We start from the raw sequence: 20,238 nt of genomic DNA, 5'->3' as shown, positions 1-20,238 counted from the left end.
TGTACAACAAATTTTTAATAAACTTGAAACTTTTTCTCTTGCTTTTTATTTTCCTCATATAAAGGTCAGTGATCAGTTATATTGCTCTTTTCTGCTTGCACCACTGTTTTTCCATTTCTCTTATATCCTCCCATCCTATCAACTCTTTCTTCAGGTACTACCTCATTTTACTAAAATCCACACATTTGAAATCCAGGACTTTGAGTTTTGTGTGGCCACCCTCCACTTTAGCTGTTATATCAAACCAAACTATTTGATGATCACCCAGGTGGGTACCAACTTGGATGCTAGAGATGCTTTCCCCATTTGTGAGCACCAGATCCAGCATCACTTCTTCCCTCATGGGTCACCATTTGCCTGAGGAGAGAATTTTGAAAGGCATCCATGATCTTTCTGCTTCTTTCCAATTCTGTATCTCTCTCATGGCTTCTTTCAATTTTGTCTAGTATTCCTTTCTCTTCTCCTCTTGAGTTATTTGTGAAATACAAAAAAAACAATTATTTTGCCTTTATTTACTCCATCACTTCTTTAGAAAACCGTATTGGTTTTTGTTTTCTATTTTTAAATTGTCATACGCATTGAAGTACTTGACATTGCGTGTACAACAAATTTTTAATAAACTTGAAACTTTTTCTCTTGCTTTTTATTTTCCTCATATAAAGGTCAGTGATCAGTTATATTGCTCTTTTCTGCTTGCACCACTGTTTTTCCATTTCTCTTATATCCTCCCATCCTATCAACTCTTTCTTCAGGTACTACCTCATTTTACTAAAATCCACACATTTGAAATCCAGGACTTTGAGTTTTGTGTGGCCACCCTCCACTTTAGCTGTTATATCAAACCAAACTATTTGATGATCACCCAGGTGGGTACCAACTTGGATGCTAGAGATGCTTTCCCCATTTGTGAGCACCAGATCCAGCATCACTTCTTCCCTCATGGGTCACCATTTGCCTGAGGAGAGAATTTTGAAAGGCATCCATGATCTTTCTGCTTCTTTCCAATTCCGCAGACAGAATTTTCCAATCCACATCCGGCAGGTTGAAATCACCTAGCAGTAGCACCTCTCCTTTCTTTCTCTGGAGATGGCGAGCAGAACATGGAAATGATCCAAGCCTGTGGTCAATAGCAAATCATGAACTGAAGATGAATTAAATCTGCAAACAAAAGGAAGTCTCAGCTGTAGAAGAGAGTAAAAAGTGGGAATCAGTAAAGGGATGGAAGAGCCAAATCTGCATGTAATGTCAACTAGCTAGGGAAAAGTGCATTGGAGTTTGAGAAGGAGCAAAGGGAAATAGAAGACTTGGTCAAGGGAAAATGAGAAGCAGAACAGACTAAAAAGAATTAAGGAATGGAGCAGGCAAAGTTATTAAATTCCCTGCCCCCAAACATAAAACATCAATTTATGTCTATGCAGGAGGAGAAAATTGAAAAGGTGCAGAGGGAGGAGGGGAAGAGGACAAGGAAAAGCAAGGAAGAAGAAGAAATTAGGGGAAAATGGAAAATAATTTGGAATAGAATGTAGTGTAGATGGGTTGAGGGAAGAGAAGGACTGGACTGTTTGGAGAAAAGTTGCTATGAATGTTTTGAATGGAGAGAGAGTATGATGCTGACAAGCTGCAAGGGGGAGAAGAGAATAGCAGGACCCTAGGTTTTGATCTGTCCACATTACCTGCCCTGCTCTTGACATTTAGAAACAGGCTGGTCTTTCACTACCAGATGTATTGTTTTTTTTATTTTCTTTGCTGGGTGAGGGGAAATTTGTTGTGAGTTATGAGTTCAGAATCATTTTCAAAAGTTGAATCTTGTTAGGGTTACCAGATATCTGAATTTCCCTCGACATGTTCTCCTTTTCGAGGACATGTCCGGGAGTCTGGACAGCTTTTTAAAACCCGGCACTTTGTCCGGGTTTTGAAAAGCTTCCTTGAAATCGTGTCAGGAAGGAGCACAAATGCCCTCCTGCCTGACGAGAGCAGGCATTGGGTGGGGGGGAATGGGGTAGAATGGGATAGGGATGGGTGGAACTAGGGGAGCCTGGGGGGGCAGGTCTAGGGGTTCCAGATTTTACTGAAGTAAAATCTGGTAACTCTAGATCCTGTGCCTCTCATTTCCCTTAAAATGCCAAGCACTGAGGGAAGAGTAACTATCTGCAAGAGTGCTTGCTTTACCAGGATATTGCAGGCCTCAGGTTCAGAGGTGGAAATCTCTCTTTCAACCTTAAGCCAGCCAGAGCCCCTGAATATCTGTGTTAGACTCAAGGAAAGTATGGGGGAAGAAGAGAAAGGAGACTATAATGAGATAAGTATACATCAACAGGATTTGCATTTTGTACAATGAATGGATTTATTTCTCGTGTTTCTCAGCACAACTTGTCCCAAATAAATACCTCTTCCACCAAAACCCAATGCTTATCCATTTCCAAGGGCTTATTCACACTAAGCTCCTGATTTTCCCTTGTCTTAAGTACATATTTACATTTAGCATGCTAATCTATCTGACTAGGTCTCTTCCCAGGAAGTATAAAAATATAGATTTCTCAGGCTGCTTCAAGATAAGGCTGCTGCTAACGTCACACCACTTTATCAGGTATTTATACAGTTACCTGCCTTCCCCCTCTGCTTTGTGGCTAGAAGGCTCAAAGTGCTCCTAGCCATGGCAAGCATCACAGCTAAACTGGTCAAGGACAGGGCAGTGAGCGAAGGGCTGGGCACCAAAGCGAATGCCATCAAGTACTTAAATCAAGATTTTGAGGTGCTGAGGAAGAGATGCCTTCAGTCCAGGATTTTGTTCAAGGATGAGGAGTTCCCAGCCTGCCCTTCTGCCATTGGCTATCAGACGCTGGGACCAAACGCGCCTAGTACACAGGGTATCATCTGGAAGCGGCCTACGGTAGGAAAAACTTTTATTCTGTTTGTCTAGGGATCAGCAGTGCAGAGCCCCATGAAGAGGCTTAGCCAGTCCCGGTTTTATGCCATTCCATCTATAGACTTGTACTTGCAGTTTAAAAAAATACCTAAATAAATGCATAAAAATTACGACAAGGTCTGTAGAGGGCATTAAGTAAAACATGGACTCGCCCAGCCTTCTTGGATGACATGGAGCCAGTTGGTACCCTCCACAAGTTCATTTAAAGACTGTACCAGTGGTTCAGTGGGAGTAGAACTGGGTTCAAATCCTGATCCTGGCCTCTGCTCCCTGGGCCACCCAGAGGGGTTAGCAAGCATTACACAAGAGCAGAGGGAGCCAGGAACTGCTGTTGCACTAGATGCATTTTTTCCCAGTTTCTTATATGCCACCTTCAAGCCTGAAAGCTATCACAGTAGTGTACAATCGGGTACAGTGGGTATTTTTTGTCCTTGAAGGGCTCACAGTCTAAGCCATTGTTTTCTTCCTAGATTATTTCAATTCTATCACATTTTTTAATCACTTAAGGACTATTCATAAGACGGCCTTTTCTCTTTCTTGTGCAAATTTGGTGAAGGCTGTTCTAGCTACTGAATCAGTAGATTGGGTTATTACAAGTCACTGTTTCAGGGACCGCCTAAACAGAGCCTCTCCCAACTAAGCTTTCTTAAAATACGGCTGCCCATTTGATTACCGGGAAGGCAAAGTTTGATCACATTACTCCAGGGGTCACACTGAGCCATTCAGTTTTTCAGGATGCCCACAATGTACATAAGATAGATTTCAGGATGCCCACAATGAACATGAGATAGATTTGCATACATTGGAAACAGTGCAGGGGAAATTTATCTCATGCATATTCATTGTGGGTGTCCTGAAAACCTGGCTGGCTGGGTGTGTCAAGAACTGGATTGAGACCCACTGCATTACTCCAAAGCTCACTAGATCAGAGGTTCTCGACCCATTCCCTAGGACACACCTTGCTAGGCAGGTTTTCAAGAGACCTGCAATGAATATGCATGAGATAGATTAGCATACAGTGGAAGGAGTGCACCCAAACTTATGCATATTCATTGTGGGTCTCCTGAAAAGCTACTGGCTGGGTGTGTCCCAATGACCGGCTTGAAGACCCCTGCACGATGAATTAACCAAGGGCAGCAAATATTAAAACTGTAGAAAAGATCTTAATTTGTTGTGGAGAAAAACTCATGGGGGCCAATGGTCATTTAGTGGGAAGCCTCAGGAAAAGGAGGAAACTAGTGGTCCAGACAGATTAATTAAAAACAGCCTCTGTTGTGCTCAAGCTTTTGAGCTTTTCTCATCCCTAAGAAACTGGATTCGCAGGGGTGTCAAAGTCCCTCCTCGAGGGCCGGAATCCAGTCGGGTTTTCTGGATTTCCCCAATGAATATGCATTGAAAGCAGTGCATGCAAATAGATCTCATGCAGATTCATTGGGGAAATCCTGAAAACCCGACTGGATTCTGGCCCTCGAGGACCGACTTTGACACCTGTGCCTTAGAGGCTCTGATGTTGGAACAGCTGAAGAATTAGCCAAAGAGGTTTCAGTAGTGATGAGCTAGTGATGAGCTTCTAATGCCACCTAGGCCCCTTCTGCTGTGACCAAAGATAACAAAGACCTATGTGGCTTCCAAGGATCACGTCTGAATATTTGTTTCAAATCAAGTTACTTCATTCAAAGTAGCATGTTTCAGGACAAACCAAAGAATTTACACACACAGAGAAAGCTTTGGGAGGCATGTAGCGTGCATTGCTTGTCCTGTCGTTATACCTGGGCTGGGTAGATCATGAAATCACCGGCCACTGTTTGCTATGGGTGTATATGTCATTTACTGGGAGAAGAGCCAGTCACCGGCCCAGTCCTGTAGAATCCTGAACTTGGCAGGTATGAACTTGGCAGGTAATACTGCTGGCGTCTCTTGTTGTTTGAGTTGACAAGATGTGGCAGCCAAATAAGTGACAGGTGACAGTAAAAAGAAAGACACTTGACATTTGAAAAGCAACGATGAATTTTACATTTCCAAGTCCTTTATAAAATATACATTTTTAATTTTATTATTGCAAAAGAAACAGTACCGTGGGGTAAATTTGAACCACTGTTCTGTGCTTGCACTCTTGCATTGATACTGTATGTCATGTATAGATGGGAGAGGGTGATTGACAAGTGATCAGGACATTTGGGGCTTATCATGCTTTCATTATTTTGGCTGGAACTGTGATTAGGAGGGATGATGCCGACATAGGGTTTGCAGGATGGCAATATTATTTTTCTTAGATGTACAGTATTTTTAGATTATTGATGTTGTTGTGATTGTATTGTTTGTGCATTTAATTACTTTGTAAACCACTTTGGGTTGAACTTTAGTTTAAGGAAGTCACTATGGGATCCTTTTACTAAGGCGCGCTAACCGATTTAGCACGCCTTAGTAAAAGGACCCCTATATGAGCATAATATATGATAAAGCATCATCTCAGTGCGCAAGGACAGAAGATATTCAGGGCAGAGGTGATTTCTGCCAACACCTACTATCCAATTTTTGTGGTGCTTGCTTTCAAAAGGTGCTTCATTATTTCCCCCACAGGTTTAACCCATAACTCTGTTCTTGACAATGGTCAATCTGTTATGCATTGACACTCCCATGTTTTTTGATCAGAGAAGATGTATAGAAATATGTTAAATAAAATACATACCTCATATAGGTTGTTCATCTTAGTTCGGTTCCTCTAGTAGTATGTGCAATTTTAGGTGTAATAAATTACATCTTGTGGCTATAGCTCAAGAACTGGGCCAGTCTATTTTTTCCTGGAGTAGGCAAACAGTTGTTTATTATTATTATTTGTTACTGTAATCTAGGCTGAGAACCATACATCTACCATATTTATTTGTTAATATGGATTGTGGTGGGTGAATATTTTATATTTAAAATACCTGCAAGCTGCAGATATCAGGAAACCTGTTCTGCTGAAGTGCTGAATGATATGATGCTTCTGTGAGATTTCAGTAAAAATATATTTATTTGGAATTAGCTCAGACCTTTCACAGTAGTAGTTCAAGGCAAATTACATTCAGGTACAATTAGTATTTTCCTATCCTTCAATCTAACTTTGTGCCAGAAGCAGTGGAGCATGAAGTGATTTGCCCAAGGTCACAAGGAGGATCAGAATTTGAGCCCTGACTTCATTGTCCACTACTCTAAGCACTAAGGCAGTGGTTTCCAAACCTGATCCTGAAGGCAACCCAGCCAGTCAGGATTTTAGGATATCCATAAAGAATGTTCATAAGTGAGATCTGCATGTACTGCCTCCACTACATGCAGATCTCTCTCATAAATATTCATTGTGGATAGCATGAAAACTTGACTGGTTGGGATGCTCCAGGACAAGGTTTTGGAATCACTTTACTAAGTTATTCTTCCAGCTTTAATTGTTTGGAAATACTGAATACTGCTTTCAGTACCTCCTTCTTCCTGCTTTCTGCTGCCACCAGTTAATTTGCAGTTAACTTGGTCATCCCTTCATACTTTCACCAAATTTTATAGGGTGAATGTAGCAGCGCAAGAGAACTCCTCCTTTGGAGCCTGATTTTGAGGGTAGCCTTATCTCTCCTACTTGGGATTTCTGGGACTGGGATTTAGGTAAGTCTCTTGGTTCAGCATACCATCCTTATTGCACCGGAAAAAGAGATTAGGTTCTTACCTTGATAATAGCTTTTCAAGTAGATAAGGATGATATACTGAACCCCTCGCCCATCATTGTTGATGCACCTGTCTGGACTTCCTGCTATCTGAAGGCTGTGCTGCTGACCTTTCTGCCAGCTAATGTAAATTGGAAGACATTGTATATTGAGTGTATATAGTTACTTGGGGTTTTCCCCAGAGTTCCACAGTTTATTATGGTTTTTTTTCTGATAAAGTTGATATTTGTTTCTTTCTTCTCCATGGCGTATTTCTGAGTTATGTTTTTGGATTTATGAGTAGTTCAAACTCTTGAGGGGGGGGCTTCATGTTCTCCTTCTCCTGTTCTCTCCTGTAGGGCTGTCACCAGGTTTGAAACTAACAGACTGGGGGCAGCAGAGGCCTACTGCTGGACAGGGGGATCAGGGAAGAGGTGCTGCTGGACATGGGGGGTAAAAGGAAGGGAGAAGGTCTACCTCTGGACAGGGGGATCACGGAAGAGGTGCTGCTGGACAGGGGGGGCTCAAAAGGAAAGGAGAAGGCCTACTGCTGGGTAGGGGGATCAGGGAAGAGGTGCTGCTAGACGGGGGGGTATAAAAGGAAGGGAGAAGGCCTACTGCTTGACAGGGGGAGCAGGGAAGAGGTGCTGCCGGACAGGGGGGAGGTAAAAGGAAGGGAGAAGGGCTACTGCTGGACAGGGGAGCAGGCAAGGGGTGGTGGTGGACAGCTGAGGAAAGAGAGAGAGAGAGAGAAAAAGAAAGGCAGACAGACAGACAGAAAGCGGCCAAGGAGAGAGAGAGAGAAAGAAAGACAAACACACACATCTATTCTAGCACCCGTTAATGTAACGGGCTTAAAGACTAGTAAATTCAATAAAATGTAATGAATGAATAATAAAAGCAGTCAGAACTTCAGCCTAGGAACCAATAGAAGATACCCACCTTAGGCTTGGGAACCTAGGTTAAGCTTCCCAATTACTGGCTTGGGAACCAGACAGAGACACCCACTGAAGGCTTTGGAACCTCAATGAAGAAACCAAAACTACAGGCTTGGGAACCTGTACTAAGAAGAGACCCACCTGTGGCTGGTATTGCACAGCTATCAGGCGTGACCTCTACGACGATGTTGTTGCTGGTTCAAATTTCTTGAACTAGTAGTGGCAATGCCACCATTGACCAACACAATCAAATACCCAGGGCAGGATTAATTCCTCGAGGGCCCCTAGGCACACAAGTACACTGGGCCCCCCTGGCCCTGCCCTGCCCCTGCCCCACCCACACCCCATTTCCCCTTGTATTTCTTTTTTTTTTAAATTCAAAACAAAGATTAGCATACCAGTGCACAGTTTTTCTTCTATGCAACCCCCAAATATCTCTGAACAAATCCCCCTTCCTTCCCACCTACTTACCCAGGACTTTAACTCTGAACCCTTTCCATACATATATAAAAGGGTTCAAATATATTGTAAAGCAGTAATACTATCTGAAATATAAGTCTATATTAATAACCAAGTTTATCCCAGGACAAGCAGGCAGCCTATTCTCATATATAGGTGAAGTCACCGACAGATCCCAGATGCGGACAGCCTCGCAAGCAGACTTGCTTGTAGAAACTTAGAAGTTTCAAGTCAGCATGCACGAGTGCCTTCCCGCCCAGCGCAGAGCAAGTCTCCTCAGTTCTCAGTTTTCCGCGGAGCCGAGAAGTCTGTCTTTGACTCTCTGCGTTCAACTTTGTTACTTCGTGCCTTCTCACCGCGGTTTGTGTTATTTTCTTCATGAATCGCTGTTTTCTTTTATTTCTAATTTTTTTAAAAAAAATTTTATTTCTTCCGTTCGACTGGCGGGGCAAGCTGCTCAGCCGCAGCCCAGGGGCTTCAACTTTGCTGCGGTTATTTTTCCTCCTATGCCCCGGCCAGCAACGGGCTTCAAGAAGTGTAGCCAGTGCCAGCGGGCGATTTCCCTCATGGACCCACACCGTCGGTGCCTTAACTGCCTTGGGCCGGGCCATCAACCGAAGTTGTGCGAGCGCTGTGCTACTCTTCAACCTCGTGCCCATAAACGTTGTCAGATTTTAGTGGAGAAGCTTTTTGGGATGGACTATTCAGTTACACCCTCGTCTTCGAAAGCGGCCTCAGTTCTGCCTTCTACCGAGGGTTCTCCTGCCTCCATGACTCCGACCTCGAGCATCATCAAGCCTTTCTCGTTTGCGGCGGCTCTTGCTTCAAGTACACCTGCTGTATCTTCCCCTGGATCCTCAGGACAGATAGCTCAGTAGAAAGTTCCAGCGGTGGTGCTTAAGGTGCCTAAGACTTCCAAGTCGAAGCTCATTTCCATTGCTTCTTTGGAACCTCTAGCCGTAGCAGGTGGCCCGGTTTCAGACGCGGATCCAACCTTGCCGGCTTCCTTCCAGACCATGTTAGAGCAGCAATTTGTTCAGTTCCTAACCAAAATGGGGCCGAAGCTTGCTACTCTAATCCAGCCTGGACATTCTGCAGACTCCCGCGAGGTCGAGCCTCTTCCTATGCCTCGGGCTGAGACTTCACACTCTATGCAGGGAGCAGAGTCTTTGCGAGTGTCTGGTCTGGTATCTGTGCACTCTAAGCAAGGAGTAGATTCTTTGCAAGTGCCTCGACAGGAATCCTCACACTCCATATAAAGAGCAGAGTCTTTGGGAGTGCCTCAAGATTCCTCCACCAAGCCTCCTGAGCTTTGATCTACAGCTTCTAGCCCTATCCATTCCTTTTTGGCAACATCTGCTTCCATCTCTGAAGCGAATTCTCCTCGATCCTCAAGACCTGCTTCCAGGCACCACTCTCGTCGTCGATCGAGACCTACCTTGAGGCATACCTGCAGGCATAGCTCTTCTTCCAAAGAGCGTCCTTCTTCAACTAAGCCTTGATCTACACCTACACTACACCTTCCAGCTCTACTAGACCATCGACTCCTCAATCCAGGTCTCCGCTTCCACTCCTCAAGGACTCAGCGGCTTCTATTGCTTCATCCAAGTCTTCTTATTTTTTTGATGAGCATAACCAGTCATTCTGATCTAGATGGGGTAAAGGGACGCCAGGGACAACATGCAAAATTTTTCTTTGACTAAAAATTTGTTGAGAGCCCTGAGATCCAGAATGGGTCGCAGATCGCCCGTCTTCTTCGAAACAAGGAAGTAACGGGAGTAAAACCCCTTGTTCTGCTGTTCCAAAGGAACTGGTTCGATGGCACAGAGACAAAGCAGAGCTTGAGCTTCCTGAAGAAGAAGGGTGGTCTGGGATGGACTGGAAGGATACTCTCTTGGAGGAAGCTCTGGTGGAACCTGAGTGAAATGAAGAGAGTATCCTTCCCTGATGATTGACAGCACCCAGAGGTAGCTATTCTCACAACCTACCCGCTTCCCCTGGTTGGCTTCTCTGCTAGCTATCTGAACTAAGGAGACTCTCCCTGTGCTGGGCGGGAAGGCACTCGCGCATGCGCGGTGCGGCTGACTCGAAACTTCTAAGTTTCTACAAGCAGTCTTCTTGCGAGGCTGTCCGCATCCGGGCTCCATCGGTGACGTCACCCATATGTGAGAATAGCTGCCTGCTGTCCCTGGATAACAACTGTTACGGTAAGTAACTGCTTTACAGTGCCTCTCAACTGCCTCACTCTACGTCAACCAACTGTAACCCATGTGTATGTACATATAAACAACCAAATCTGTAACTCCTTTTGTATGTTCCACTCCATGTATGTTAACTTGTAATGAAACAACAAGGCAAGCAGTCCACCAAAGAATCCAACATGAAACAAAAGAAGATCAGCAAAAAATAAGGATATTCAAATCGGGTTTATTTAAGGTGCTCCCAAGAACCATGCCCAATGCATTTCGCCAAACAAGGCTTGGCAACGCTAACAGAAAACCATGTCTTTCATACACACAGAACACAGATACACCCTCACCCAGTAGAACTGCCAAAAAGCCAAATTGCATACAATGAAACACCACAGAAACAATGACACATAGCCCCTTAATACTCTGTAAAATATAAATATAGCAGATGTAAATTTGAAGAAACTGACAAACAATCACCACTTTACAAATTAACAAATAGAAATAAAACAAAAATTAAAATAAGAATATCATATTTCATTGGATTAATCCATTTTTCAATTAACTTTCAGAGGCCATAGCCACCTTCTTTAGGTCAATATAGTATACTGCTGTTACATTATACTGTCCTGACCTGAGAAAGGGGGTTTTGATCGCTAAAAGTTATTAAAAAAAATATATTAAAATTAGTCCAATAAAAAGATTACCTTATTTTCTGTTAATAAAAGTTTTTTCAATACAACTACAATACTGTTTTATTCTAAAGCAACCAAAAAAAAAATTTTCTACCTTTTGTCATTTCTGCTTTAATCATCTTGTCTTCACTCTCTTCTTTCTAGCCAGCATGTGTCCTCTCTCTGTCTTCCATACAGCATCAGCCCCTTCCATCCAATGTCTGCCCTCTACTCATTCCATATGGCATCTTCCCTCTTTCTATGCTCCTTCCATAAACTGTCTATCCTGTGCCCCGTCTCTCCTTTGTACATGATTGATTTCAGCTCTGCCACATCTCCATTTCTCTCTCTCTGTTACCACCCCCTCCCCTATGCTCTGACATCTCCTCTTTCCTTTCCTTCGGTCTGGCATACCTTCCTCCTTCCCTCCATGCCTTGGCATCTCCTTTCATTCCTTCCTTTCCCTCCAATTGAGTGCAGCAGTTGTCTCCCTCTCTGCTCCCTTTCCTCCTTCTGTCACCCTGTCCCTGGTCGGCAGTGTAGCCCCTAAGTGGGTGCTCCAAGGCCTGGCGTCATGAACTTCTTTGGGCAGCAGCAGCAGCATCCACAATTTGCTGATGTTGCCAGCTTCAGGCCTTCTTCTCTTTCGGGTCCTGCCTTCATGGAAACAGAAAATAGGCAGGACTCAGCAGAGAGGAAGGCCCGAAGCCGGCAATAGCAGCTAATTGTAAACGCTATTGCTGCCAGAAGAAGTTAAAGATGCCAGACCTTGAACCACCCAGGGCAGACTGCTTCTCCCCCCTAGCCAAAATATTCCTTTTCAGAGAGGCCCCCGACATGGCAGCTGGGGCCCCTCTGAAAAGGAACATTTAGCTCTCCCTTCCATATGAACCCCACCAACCCTCCCACTGTGAGATGACCTACAATCCTCCCTCCAGCACTCGGCAGCCGCAGCACTCTAAACAGGCTGCTTCACAGTTTGCGGCCTTCTGCTGGTGATTCCCTCTGCCGTGTCACTGATGACATCATCAGTGCTGCAGCAGAGGGAATCACCAGCAGAAGGCCTCGAACTGTGAAGCAGCCTGTTTAGAGTGCTGTGGCTGCTGATGACTGCTGTAGGGAGGTTTGTCGGTCTTCTCGCAGTGAGAGGGTCGGCAGGGAGGGCCCAGGGTGATGACACTGGGGGGGACCTTGGGTGATGACGCTGGGGGGGGGGGGGCTGGGGCGATGACTCTGCTGCGAATCCAGCGAGGGTGAGGGAGATGCCCAAATGGCCCTAAAGCACCGTATTAGCGGGCCCCCTGACCATTTCGGGCCCTAGGCCTGTGCCTACTAGGCCTATCCTTTAATCCGTCCTGGTCCTACCTGCCCTTCTGGAGTATAAGACTCTGGTGCACTTCTGTTTCCTGGCAGAGAAGGTCTGGTTCCCTTCTCTCTCCCTGCTGGGTTCCTCTTGTGTGGCTCAGTGTGGGCTGCCTGAAACTAGTAGCCCCACCCTTTTCTCTCTCAGTGGCTAACTGCCTGTGCTGGAATGCAAGTGTGCCCTTAGTTCTGACTAATTCTGAGCTCAGGTGCTTGTTGAGCTGGCTCAAACCAGTTCTGGGTTTGCTCGGTCCTGGAGCTGTTCCAGTCCTGGCTTTAGGAATTCTCTGTCCTTGGCTTGATGGGATTTGTAGTCCTGTTACCTTGCTTTTCACTTGCTGCTTAGACAAAGGTAAACAGGCATGGTGAGTCCCTACCTCCTTCTGTGCACTGCTATGCAAAGGCATTTTCTTTCTTGGCAATGCCCTAGGTGAAATTTTAGGTTTATCTACTGTTTTCTCCTGGGACAATTCCCTACTTTGCTCATCAATTCTGGGGCACTGCAAGGATTCTTTTGCCTTCACAGGAGGTTCCCTGTGACAGTATAATTTGCATGCTATTAGTTCTGAACATTGAGGGTTTTTTTCCTGTGCTTTTCCCACAGTATTTTCCGGCTCTTGCGTTTCGGTTTTGAGCATCAGCTTGTAAAAGAGGTATTAGCTCCTGAAGCTATTTCTTGATTTGTAGGTTTTTTAACCCCAGATGGCAAATAATACACCTTTACTATAAGAAAACAGGACTGTTCTGGTATTTTCAAGATCTCAAAGAAATAGTGTTGAAAAGTGAACTTAAGAGCTATGGAATGAACTTTCAATTAACATGTTTCATACACACTTTGTGAAGGCAATGTAACTGAATTACTTAAAGGCAAGACTTTGAAAATGCTTTCTTGTTTCAGTGACCATTCTTTTTGATTTACACCATTTGTATGACATCTGGTGTAGACTTTTGTAAATGTGTAGTCAGATGCTGCAAATGTTACCATTAGTGTAACCTGTGTGCTTTTTCTAATTTTGTCCAGGATCTGTGTCCCAACCCTCAGTTTATTCTGGGAGGAGCCACTCGTACAGACATTCGACAGGGCGCCCTAGGTAAGTTCCTTTGAGCATCTTAAAGTGCTAAAATTGCCAGTGTGAAAATCTGTATTGGGGAAAAAGATGAAGATGTCTGGGGGCTAGATTCTCAAAAATCCACATTAAAAAATGGGCTGCTGTCGCAGCCATTATAGTACTGATTTAAAAAAGCGAGTTATTCTCCAAACAACGCTCATGCAAATGAGGTTGGTGGAGCATAATGAAAATTCGCTAAGTTTGCATGTGCCCATCGCTGGTGATAGCGATGGGCATATGTGCAAAATAAACACAAAAAAACAAAAAATTGAGCTGCCAGGACAAGTAACCCTCTACCAGACAGTACTACTCCCACTGCCAACTAATACCCCCCCAGTACCCCTTGGCGGCAGGAGAGATGCCCACGCTCTACCACTGCCACGCAAAACCACCCTCCCACCCACCCCTGCAGTGGGAGAGATGCACAATCTCTTCTGTTGCCAAGAAACACACACCCCCGAACCCTCCTCGGCAGCGGGAGATGACCATGCTCTCCTGCCACCACATAGTCTCCCGCTCGTGACTCCAATGATGCCCGCCTTCTCCCCCTTACCTTGGTTAGAAGGATGCCTACTCCCTCTGGCTAGCTGGCCCGCATCTTCAAAATGGTGGGCCTTCTTCTCCCAGGTGCATCGTGGGATGCACCGGGCATAGGCCTGAGGATCTGATTGGCCCAAGCTGTATAAGGCCCCTCCTATGGGTGGGGCCTTATGCATCTAGGCCAGTCAGAGCCTTATGCCCCTCTGCAAATGCACTGGGGAGGAGCCTAAGACTCTGATTGGCCCAGAGGCATAAGGTAACAGGAGTTCCAGTCGTGGTTCCTTTTGCAGCTACAGAAAACAGCATGAGGAAACCTTGTCATATGACTGGTGGAATTTAGACACACCGATGACTAAGGAAAAAAACAACTGGAATGTGTTTTAATTATAATTTTTGATGGAAGACTGTTAATCCATACGTTGCTTACAATGTCTAGAACTGATTATTGTAATTCCCTATTGCAGGGACTACCACATTACTAACTGAAAGGGATACAACTTGTCCAAAACAAGGCAGTTAAACTACTCCATGGAGATAAGAAGTTTGAGAATTTTTGATTGAAGAGCACTAGCTCACTATCTCATATTGAATCGTGTATTCAATCCAAAAGAGATGCGAATCTTGACAGGTAGATTTTTTCCCTTCACCCGCGAGGCTTGCAGAAAGTGTCATCTACATTTTTAAACTCTGCCACCTTGTGTCACTGGGCAGTGCTTCAACTCCTCAGTTTTTCCTTCTGCAAATTTGTTAAGAAGATTGTCTTTTCATCTGCTATGCATCTGATTTATTATTTTCAGGTTTTTTAAATCCAACTTTTGAAGATTCCTGGCACTACAAAGTTTCTCAGGATTTCTGGGACAGCTCTTCCTGGAAGAAGATACAGCCTCTGGATCAGATAGCTATAACTGGGGAGGAGGCAACACTTTCACAAGGCATCTACCTAGCCAGCCTGCACTAATTCTTAGGATATCTCAGTATGTGTTCCCCTGGGAGCTCGGCTTGCCATTGATTTATTAGGTGCTTAAGCACAGGCTGATTGGCCCCATGTTGGACCTGAAGACTTTAGTGGGATATGGCTGCATCACTCCTCTCCACCAAAAGCTAGTGGGGTCGAGGGTTTCAGGCTCTCAGAGCCTTTTTAAAAGGCAGCCTGAAGAGACAAGTGGCTAAATCCTATATGTTTGTCTGAGGCAGAAATCTCCATTGTCTAGCTGGAGTGTGAGCTGATGCAGGCACATCAGCAAACAGTTCTATGAGTAGACAATTACTGTCTATGGGAGACTTTGAGATAAGAACATAAGAAGTTGCCTCCGCTGAGGCAGACCAGAGGTCCATCTCACCCAGCGGTCCGCTCCCGTGGCGGCCCATCAGGCCTATTGCCTGAGCAGTGGTCCCTGACTATTTCTATAATTTACCTCTTACTCCTATCCCTATAACCTACCTCTACTCCTATCTGTACCCCTCAATCCCTTTGTCCTCTAGGAACCTATCCAAACCTTCTTTGAAGCCCTGTAACGTGATCCTGCCTATCACAGCCTCCGGAAGTGCGTTCCATGTATCCACCACCCTCTGGGTGAAAAAGAACTTCCTAGCGTTTGTTCTAAACCTGTCCCCTTTCAATTTCTCCGAGTGCCCCCTTGTACTTGTGGTTCCCCATAATTTGAAAAATCTGTCCCTGTCTGCTTTTTCTATGCCCTTCAGGATCTTGAAGGTTTCTATCATGTTTCCTCTAAGTCTCTGCTTCTCCAGGGAGAACAGCCCCAGCTTTTTCAGTCTGTCAGTATATGAGAGGTTTTCCATACCCTTTATTAGCTTAGTTGCTCTTCTCTGGACTCCCTCAAGTACTAGCATGTCCTTCTTGAGGTACGGCGACCAGTACTGGACACAGTATTCCAGATGCGGGCGCACCATTGCATGATACAGTGGCAGGATGACTTCCTTCGTCCTGGTCGTGATATCCTTCTTAATGATACCCAACATTTTGTTTGCTTTCCTTGAGGCTGTGGTGCACTGCGCCGACGTCTTCAATGTTGTGTCTACCATCACTCCCAGGTCTCTTTCAAGGTTACTTACCCCTAGCGGTGATCCCCCCATTTTGTAAGTGAACATCGGGTTCTTTTTCCCTACATGCATGACCTTGCATTTCCCTATGTTGAAGCTCATTTGCCACTTTTTGGCCCACTCTTCCAGTGTCGTCAGATCCTTTTGGAGATCTTCGCAGTCTTTGGTGGTTTTAACCCTGCTGTATAGTTTGGTGTCATCCGCAAATTTAATGACCTCACATTTTGTTCCCGCCTCCAGGTCGTTAATAAATATATTGAACAGGAGCGGTCCCAGCACCAACCCTTGCGGAACTCCGCTCGTGACCCATTGCCAGTCTGAGTAATGGCCCTTTACTCCAACCCTCTGTTTCCTGTCTGCCAGCCAGTTTTTGATCCATTGGTGGACCTTCCCTTGCACTCCGTGATTCCATAGCTTCTTAAGCAGTCTTTCGTGTGGTACCTTGTCGAAGGCTTTTTGAAAGTCAAGGTAAATGATGTCTATGGATTCCTCTTTATCCACCTGGCTGTTTACCCCCTCAAAGAAGTACAACAAGTTTATGAGGCATGATCTACCCTTGCAGAAGCCATGCTGACTCGACTTTAGCTGCCCATTGTTTTTGATGTGCTCACAGATGCTGTCCTTAATCAGCGCTTCCATCATCTTTCCCGGGACCAAGGTCAAGCTCACCGGCCTGTAGTTTCCTGGGTCACCTCTTGAACCCTTCTTGAAGATGGGCGTGACATTTGCTATTTTCCAGTCCTCCGGAACCTCTCCAGTTTTTAAGGATAGGTTGCATATTTGTCGAAGTGGCTCTGCTATTTCGTTCCTTAGTTCCTTGAGTACCCTTGGGTGAATGGCGTCCGGACCTGGCGATTTGTCGCTCATTAGTCTGTCTATCTGCCTGAGGACGTCCACTCGGCTCACTTCTAGTTTGACCAGTTTATCATCCTGATCTCCATTTATGATTTCTTCGGGTTCCGGGATGTTGGTTGTGTGCTCCCTCGTGAAGACTGACGTGAAGAACTCTTAACTTGTCAGCTATCTCTTTTTCCTCTTTTACCACTCCCTTTTTGTCTCCATCATCCAAGGGTCCCACTTCCTCCCTTGCTGGTTGCTTCCCCTTAACGTACTGAAGAATGATTTGAAGTTTGTTGCTTCCCCCGCCAGTCTCTCTTCATATTCTCTTTTTGCTTTCCTAACCACTCGGTGACACTCCCTCTGGTGTTCTTTGTGCTCCTTTTGGTTGTCCTTAGTTTGGTCCTTTTTCCATTTTTTTGAACGATGCTTTCTTGTCATTTATCGCCTTTTTCACTGCTTTTGTTATCCACACTGGGTTTTTTGTTCTATTTTTTTGCACCCTTTCCTGAACTTGGGGACGCACAGGTTCTGTGCTTCGTGCACCGTGCCCTTGAGTAGGATCCAGGCTTTTTCTACGGACTCCATCTTCCTTGTGTTGCCGTTGAGTTTCTTTCCCACCATTTTCCTCATGGCTTCATAATTCCCTTTTTTGAAGTTGAGTGCTGTCGTTGTGGTTCTTTTCACCTTTGATGATCCAATTTCTAGCCTGCAATGGATCGTGTTGTGATCGCTGTTTCCTAGTGGGGCTAGTACCGCCAACTCTTTTGCGGGTCCCCCTAGTCCGTTGAAGATTAGGTCAAGAGTGGCATCTCCCCGTGTTGGTTCCATGACCAGCTGTTCCATGAAACAGTCCCTCGTGGCCTCCAGGAATTTGGTCTCCCTCGTGCAGTTTGAGTGCCCGATACTCCAGTCTATCCCAGGGTAGTTGAAGTCCCCCATCACCTCCACACTTCTGCTTTTGCATACCTGCCTCAGTTCAGCCTCCAGGTCCTGGTCGATTTCTTCCGATTGTCCAGGTGGGCGATAGTACAGTCCCAATTTTATGTCTGCTCTAGTTCCTCCCGGTAGCTTAACCCATAGAACTAGACTTTTGAGGGTCTCTGGGACTTCCTATAGGGTTCCCCTCCTCCAAAATCCTTTTCTGATTTTTTGAAAGTTTTATATAGCTCTCCCTGCCCATTTTATGGCGTCAGAATGCTACAGCGGTGGCCATTTTGGATTTCCCAATTTTATTTTAAAAGCCTCTTTGTGCCTCAAAATGCCTAGTTTAGATACTAAACGATTTCTATGGACTCCCCAGGCATTTCTGCCCTTGTATCATTTCATTTTTGTGCTGGATGGCCGGCTGAGGAGCGTGTATGCCATATGCAACCGGGCATGTGAGGGGAGGGTAGGAGCACTGAGTTTAGCCCCCTCTGTTTCCCTCAGGGTCTTGGAGTCACAGGATGCTCAAATGTTGGGTCAAAAATCTCTCCTAGAGCCTTCAAATAGTGACTTGGTGTCGGCAGCAAAATGCAGATGCACAGATGCCTCGGAATACAGTGTCAGTACAGAGGTCCTAGGGAGATCCAGTTCAGGGATTTAAAGCTTATATATGAAATATAAAGGGTCATCTGCACAGCCTGGTAGTGCACCGGTGGCTGTTCAGGAAAATATTTCCCTCACAGAGGGCTAGTCCGTTGTAGAAAGGTACTCCACAGGAATCAGAGGTCCAGTCAGAAAAGGACTGGGATGACTGGGTGGGAATTGGGGGTCAAGATTGTTTCCTTGGCTTCCGCAAAGTGAATCCTCAAGTTTAGAGGATTCTGGGTGACAGATGGGCGCTACCAGCCAAGAGTCTGGCAGCCCTGGACCAGGGAGAGGACCCAAAGGGGTACAGACTGTTTAAACTGGTGGATTTAATGGAAATCATTACAGTGTCTTTGAGAGAGTTAAATTGGGAACTGTCACAGACTTCCAAGGCTCAAATTTCTCTTATGAGCAGCTCTAAGACCCAGTCCACATTTTCCTTTGCATCCAGAGATCACCATGATGCCAGAGAACCCTTTAAGGGTTGCTAGAGCCATGATGGAATTGTATCCGATGGCTTCTGAGTTCCAGCAGTTATTTGTACCATCTAAGTTGGATTCACTGGTAGTGGGAGGGGCCTGTGGTAATAAGCTAATGGCATTAGGTCTATGGTATCAAGCCCCTCCCAGTGCATCTCAAGATGCACCTGGCAGGGGTGGGCTGCCATTTTAAAGAGGTGGACCTAAGGCAGGAGGGAGTGGGCATCCCTACTGCTGAACTTTTCTATGAACAGATACGGAGTTCTAGAGGGACCCACTGACCACCAGGTGTTTTTTGGTGTTGGAGGGGGATTTGCGGGACAGAGGATGGTGGATGACTGGGGGTATTGGTGGGAGGGAGGGATGGGGGGGTCTTTTTTTTTAAATGGGTCTGAGGTAACATAGTAGATGACGGCAGATAAAGACCCTAATGGCCTATCCAGCCTGCCCAACCTGATTCAATTAAAATTTTTTATTCTTAGCTATTTCTGGGCAAGAATCCAAAGTTCTACCCGGTACTGTGCTTGGGTTCCAACTGCCAGACCATCTACACCCACTCCAGACCATCTACACCCTCCTAGCCATTGAATCCCTCCCCAGCCAATCCTCAACCAAAAGGCCATATATAGACACATACCATGCAAGTCTACCCAGTACTGGCCTTAGTTCAATATTTACTATTATTTTCTGATTCTAGATCCCCTGTGTTCATCCCACGCTTCTTTGAACTCCTTCACTGTTTTCCTCTCCATCACCTCTCTCGGGAGCGCATTCCAGTCATCCACCACCCTCTCCGTAAAGTAGAATTTCCTAACATTGCTCTTGAATCTACCACTCCTCAACCTCAAATTATGTCCTCTGGTTTTACCATTTTCTTTTCTCTGGAAAAGATTTTGTTCTACATTAATACCCTTCAAGTATTTGAACGTCTGAATCATATCTTCCCTGTCCCTCCTTTCTTCTAGGGTATACATATCTCTCCTCATATGTCTTCTGGCGCAAGCCTCCTATCATTTTCGTTGCCCTCCTCAAGTCTTCTTATGTCCTTCGCCAGATACAGTCTCCAAAACTGAACACAATACTCTAAGTGGGGCCTCACCAACAACCTGTACAGGGGCATCAACACCTTCTTCCTTCTACTGGCTATGCCTCTCTTTATACAGCCCAGCATCCTTCTGGCAGCAGCTACCACCTTGTCATGAAGGGCATAGTGAAAGTGGAGAGGGACAGATTCTTTAAGCTTTTGAAAACTACAAGAACGAGAGGTCATTCAGAAAAGTTAGAAGGGGACAGATTCAGAACCAATTTTAGGAAGTTCTTCTTCATCCAACGGGTGGTGGACACCTGGAATGCGCTTCCAGATGGCGTGATAGGACAGGGTACGGTATTGGAGTTCAAGAAGGGATTTGACAATTTCCTGA

The 20,238-nt window shown here is 45.3% G+C and overlaps 1 protein-coding gene across 4 annotated transcripts in view; it reads left to right on the top strand.

Moving 5' to 3' along the window:
• The window catches only part of CAPN8 (calpain 8), a 210,177-nt gene that overhangs the window by 55,569 nt on the left and 134,370 nt on the right, over positions 1–20,238 (top strand). For 2 of the 4 annotated variants that reach the window (XR_004538661.1, XM_033935861.1), the window contains exons 1-2: positions 2,654–2,890; positions 13,241–13,310. Coding sequence is in view for 3 of the 4 variants with exons in the window: in XM_033935861.1 (XP_033791752.1) it covers positions 2,654–2,890; positions 13,241–13,310 (307 nt within the window). In the remaining variant the exon portion in view is untranslated. Of the gene's footprint in view, positions 1–2,650; positions 2,891–13,240; positions 13,311–20,238 lie in introns of those variants that run through there. The other 2 variants (XM_033935864.1, XM_033935863.1) reach the window with 2 other exon arrangements.

The sequence above is a fragment of the Geotrypetes seraphini genome, chromosome 3 (assembly GCF_902459505.1).
Source record: "Geotrypetes seraphini chromosome 3, aGeoSer1.1, whole genome shotgun sequence".
NCBI classification, from domain to species: Eukaryota; Metazoa; Chordata; class Amphibia; order Gymnophiona; family Dermophiidae; genus Geotrypetes; species Geotrypetes seraphini.
The sequence above is the reverse complement of the archived record's forward strand: the minus strand, read 5'-3'. Positions and strand labels throughout refer to the sequence as shown.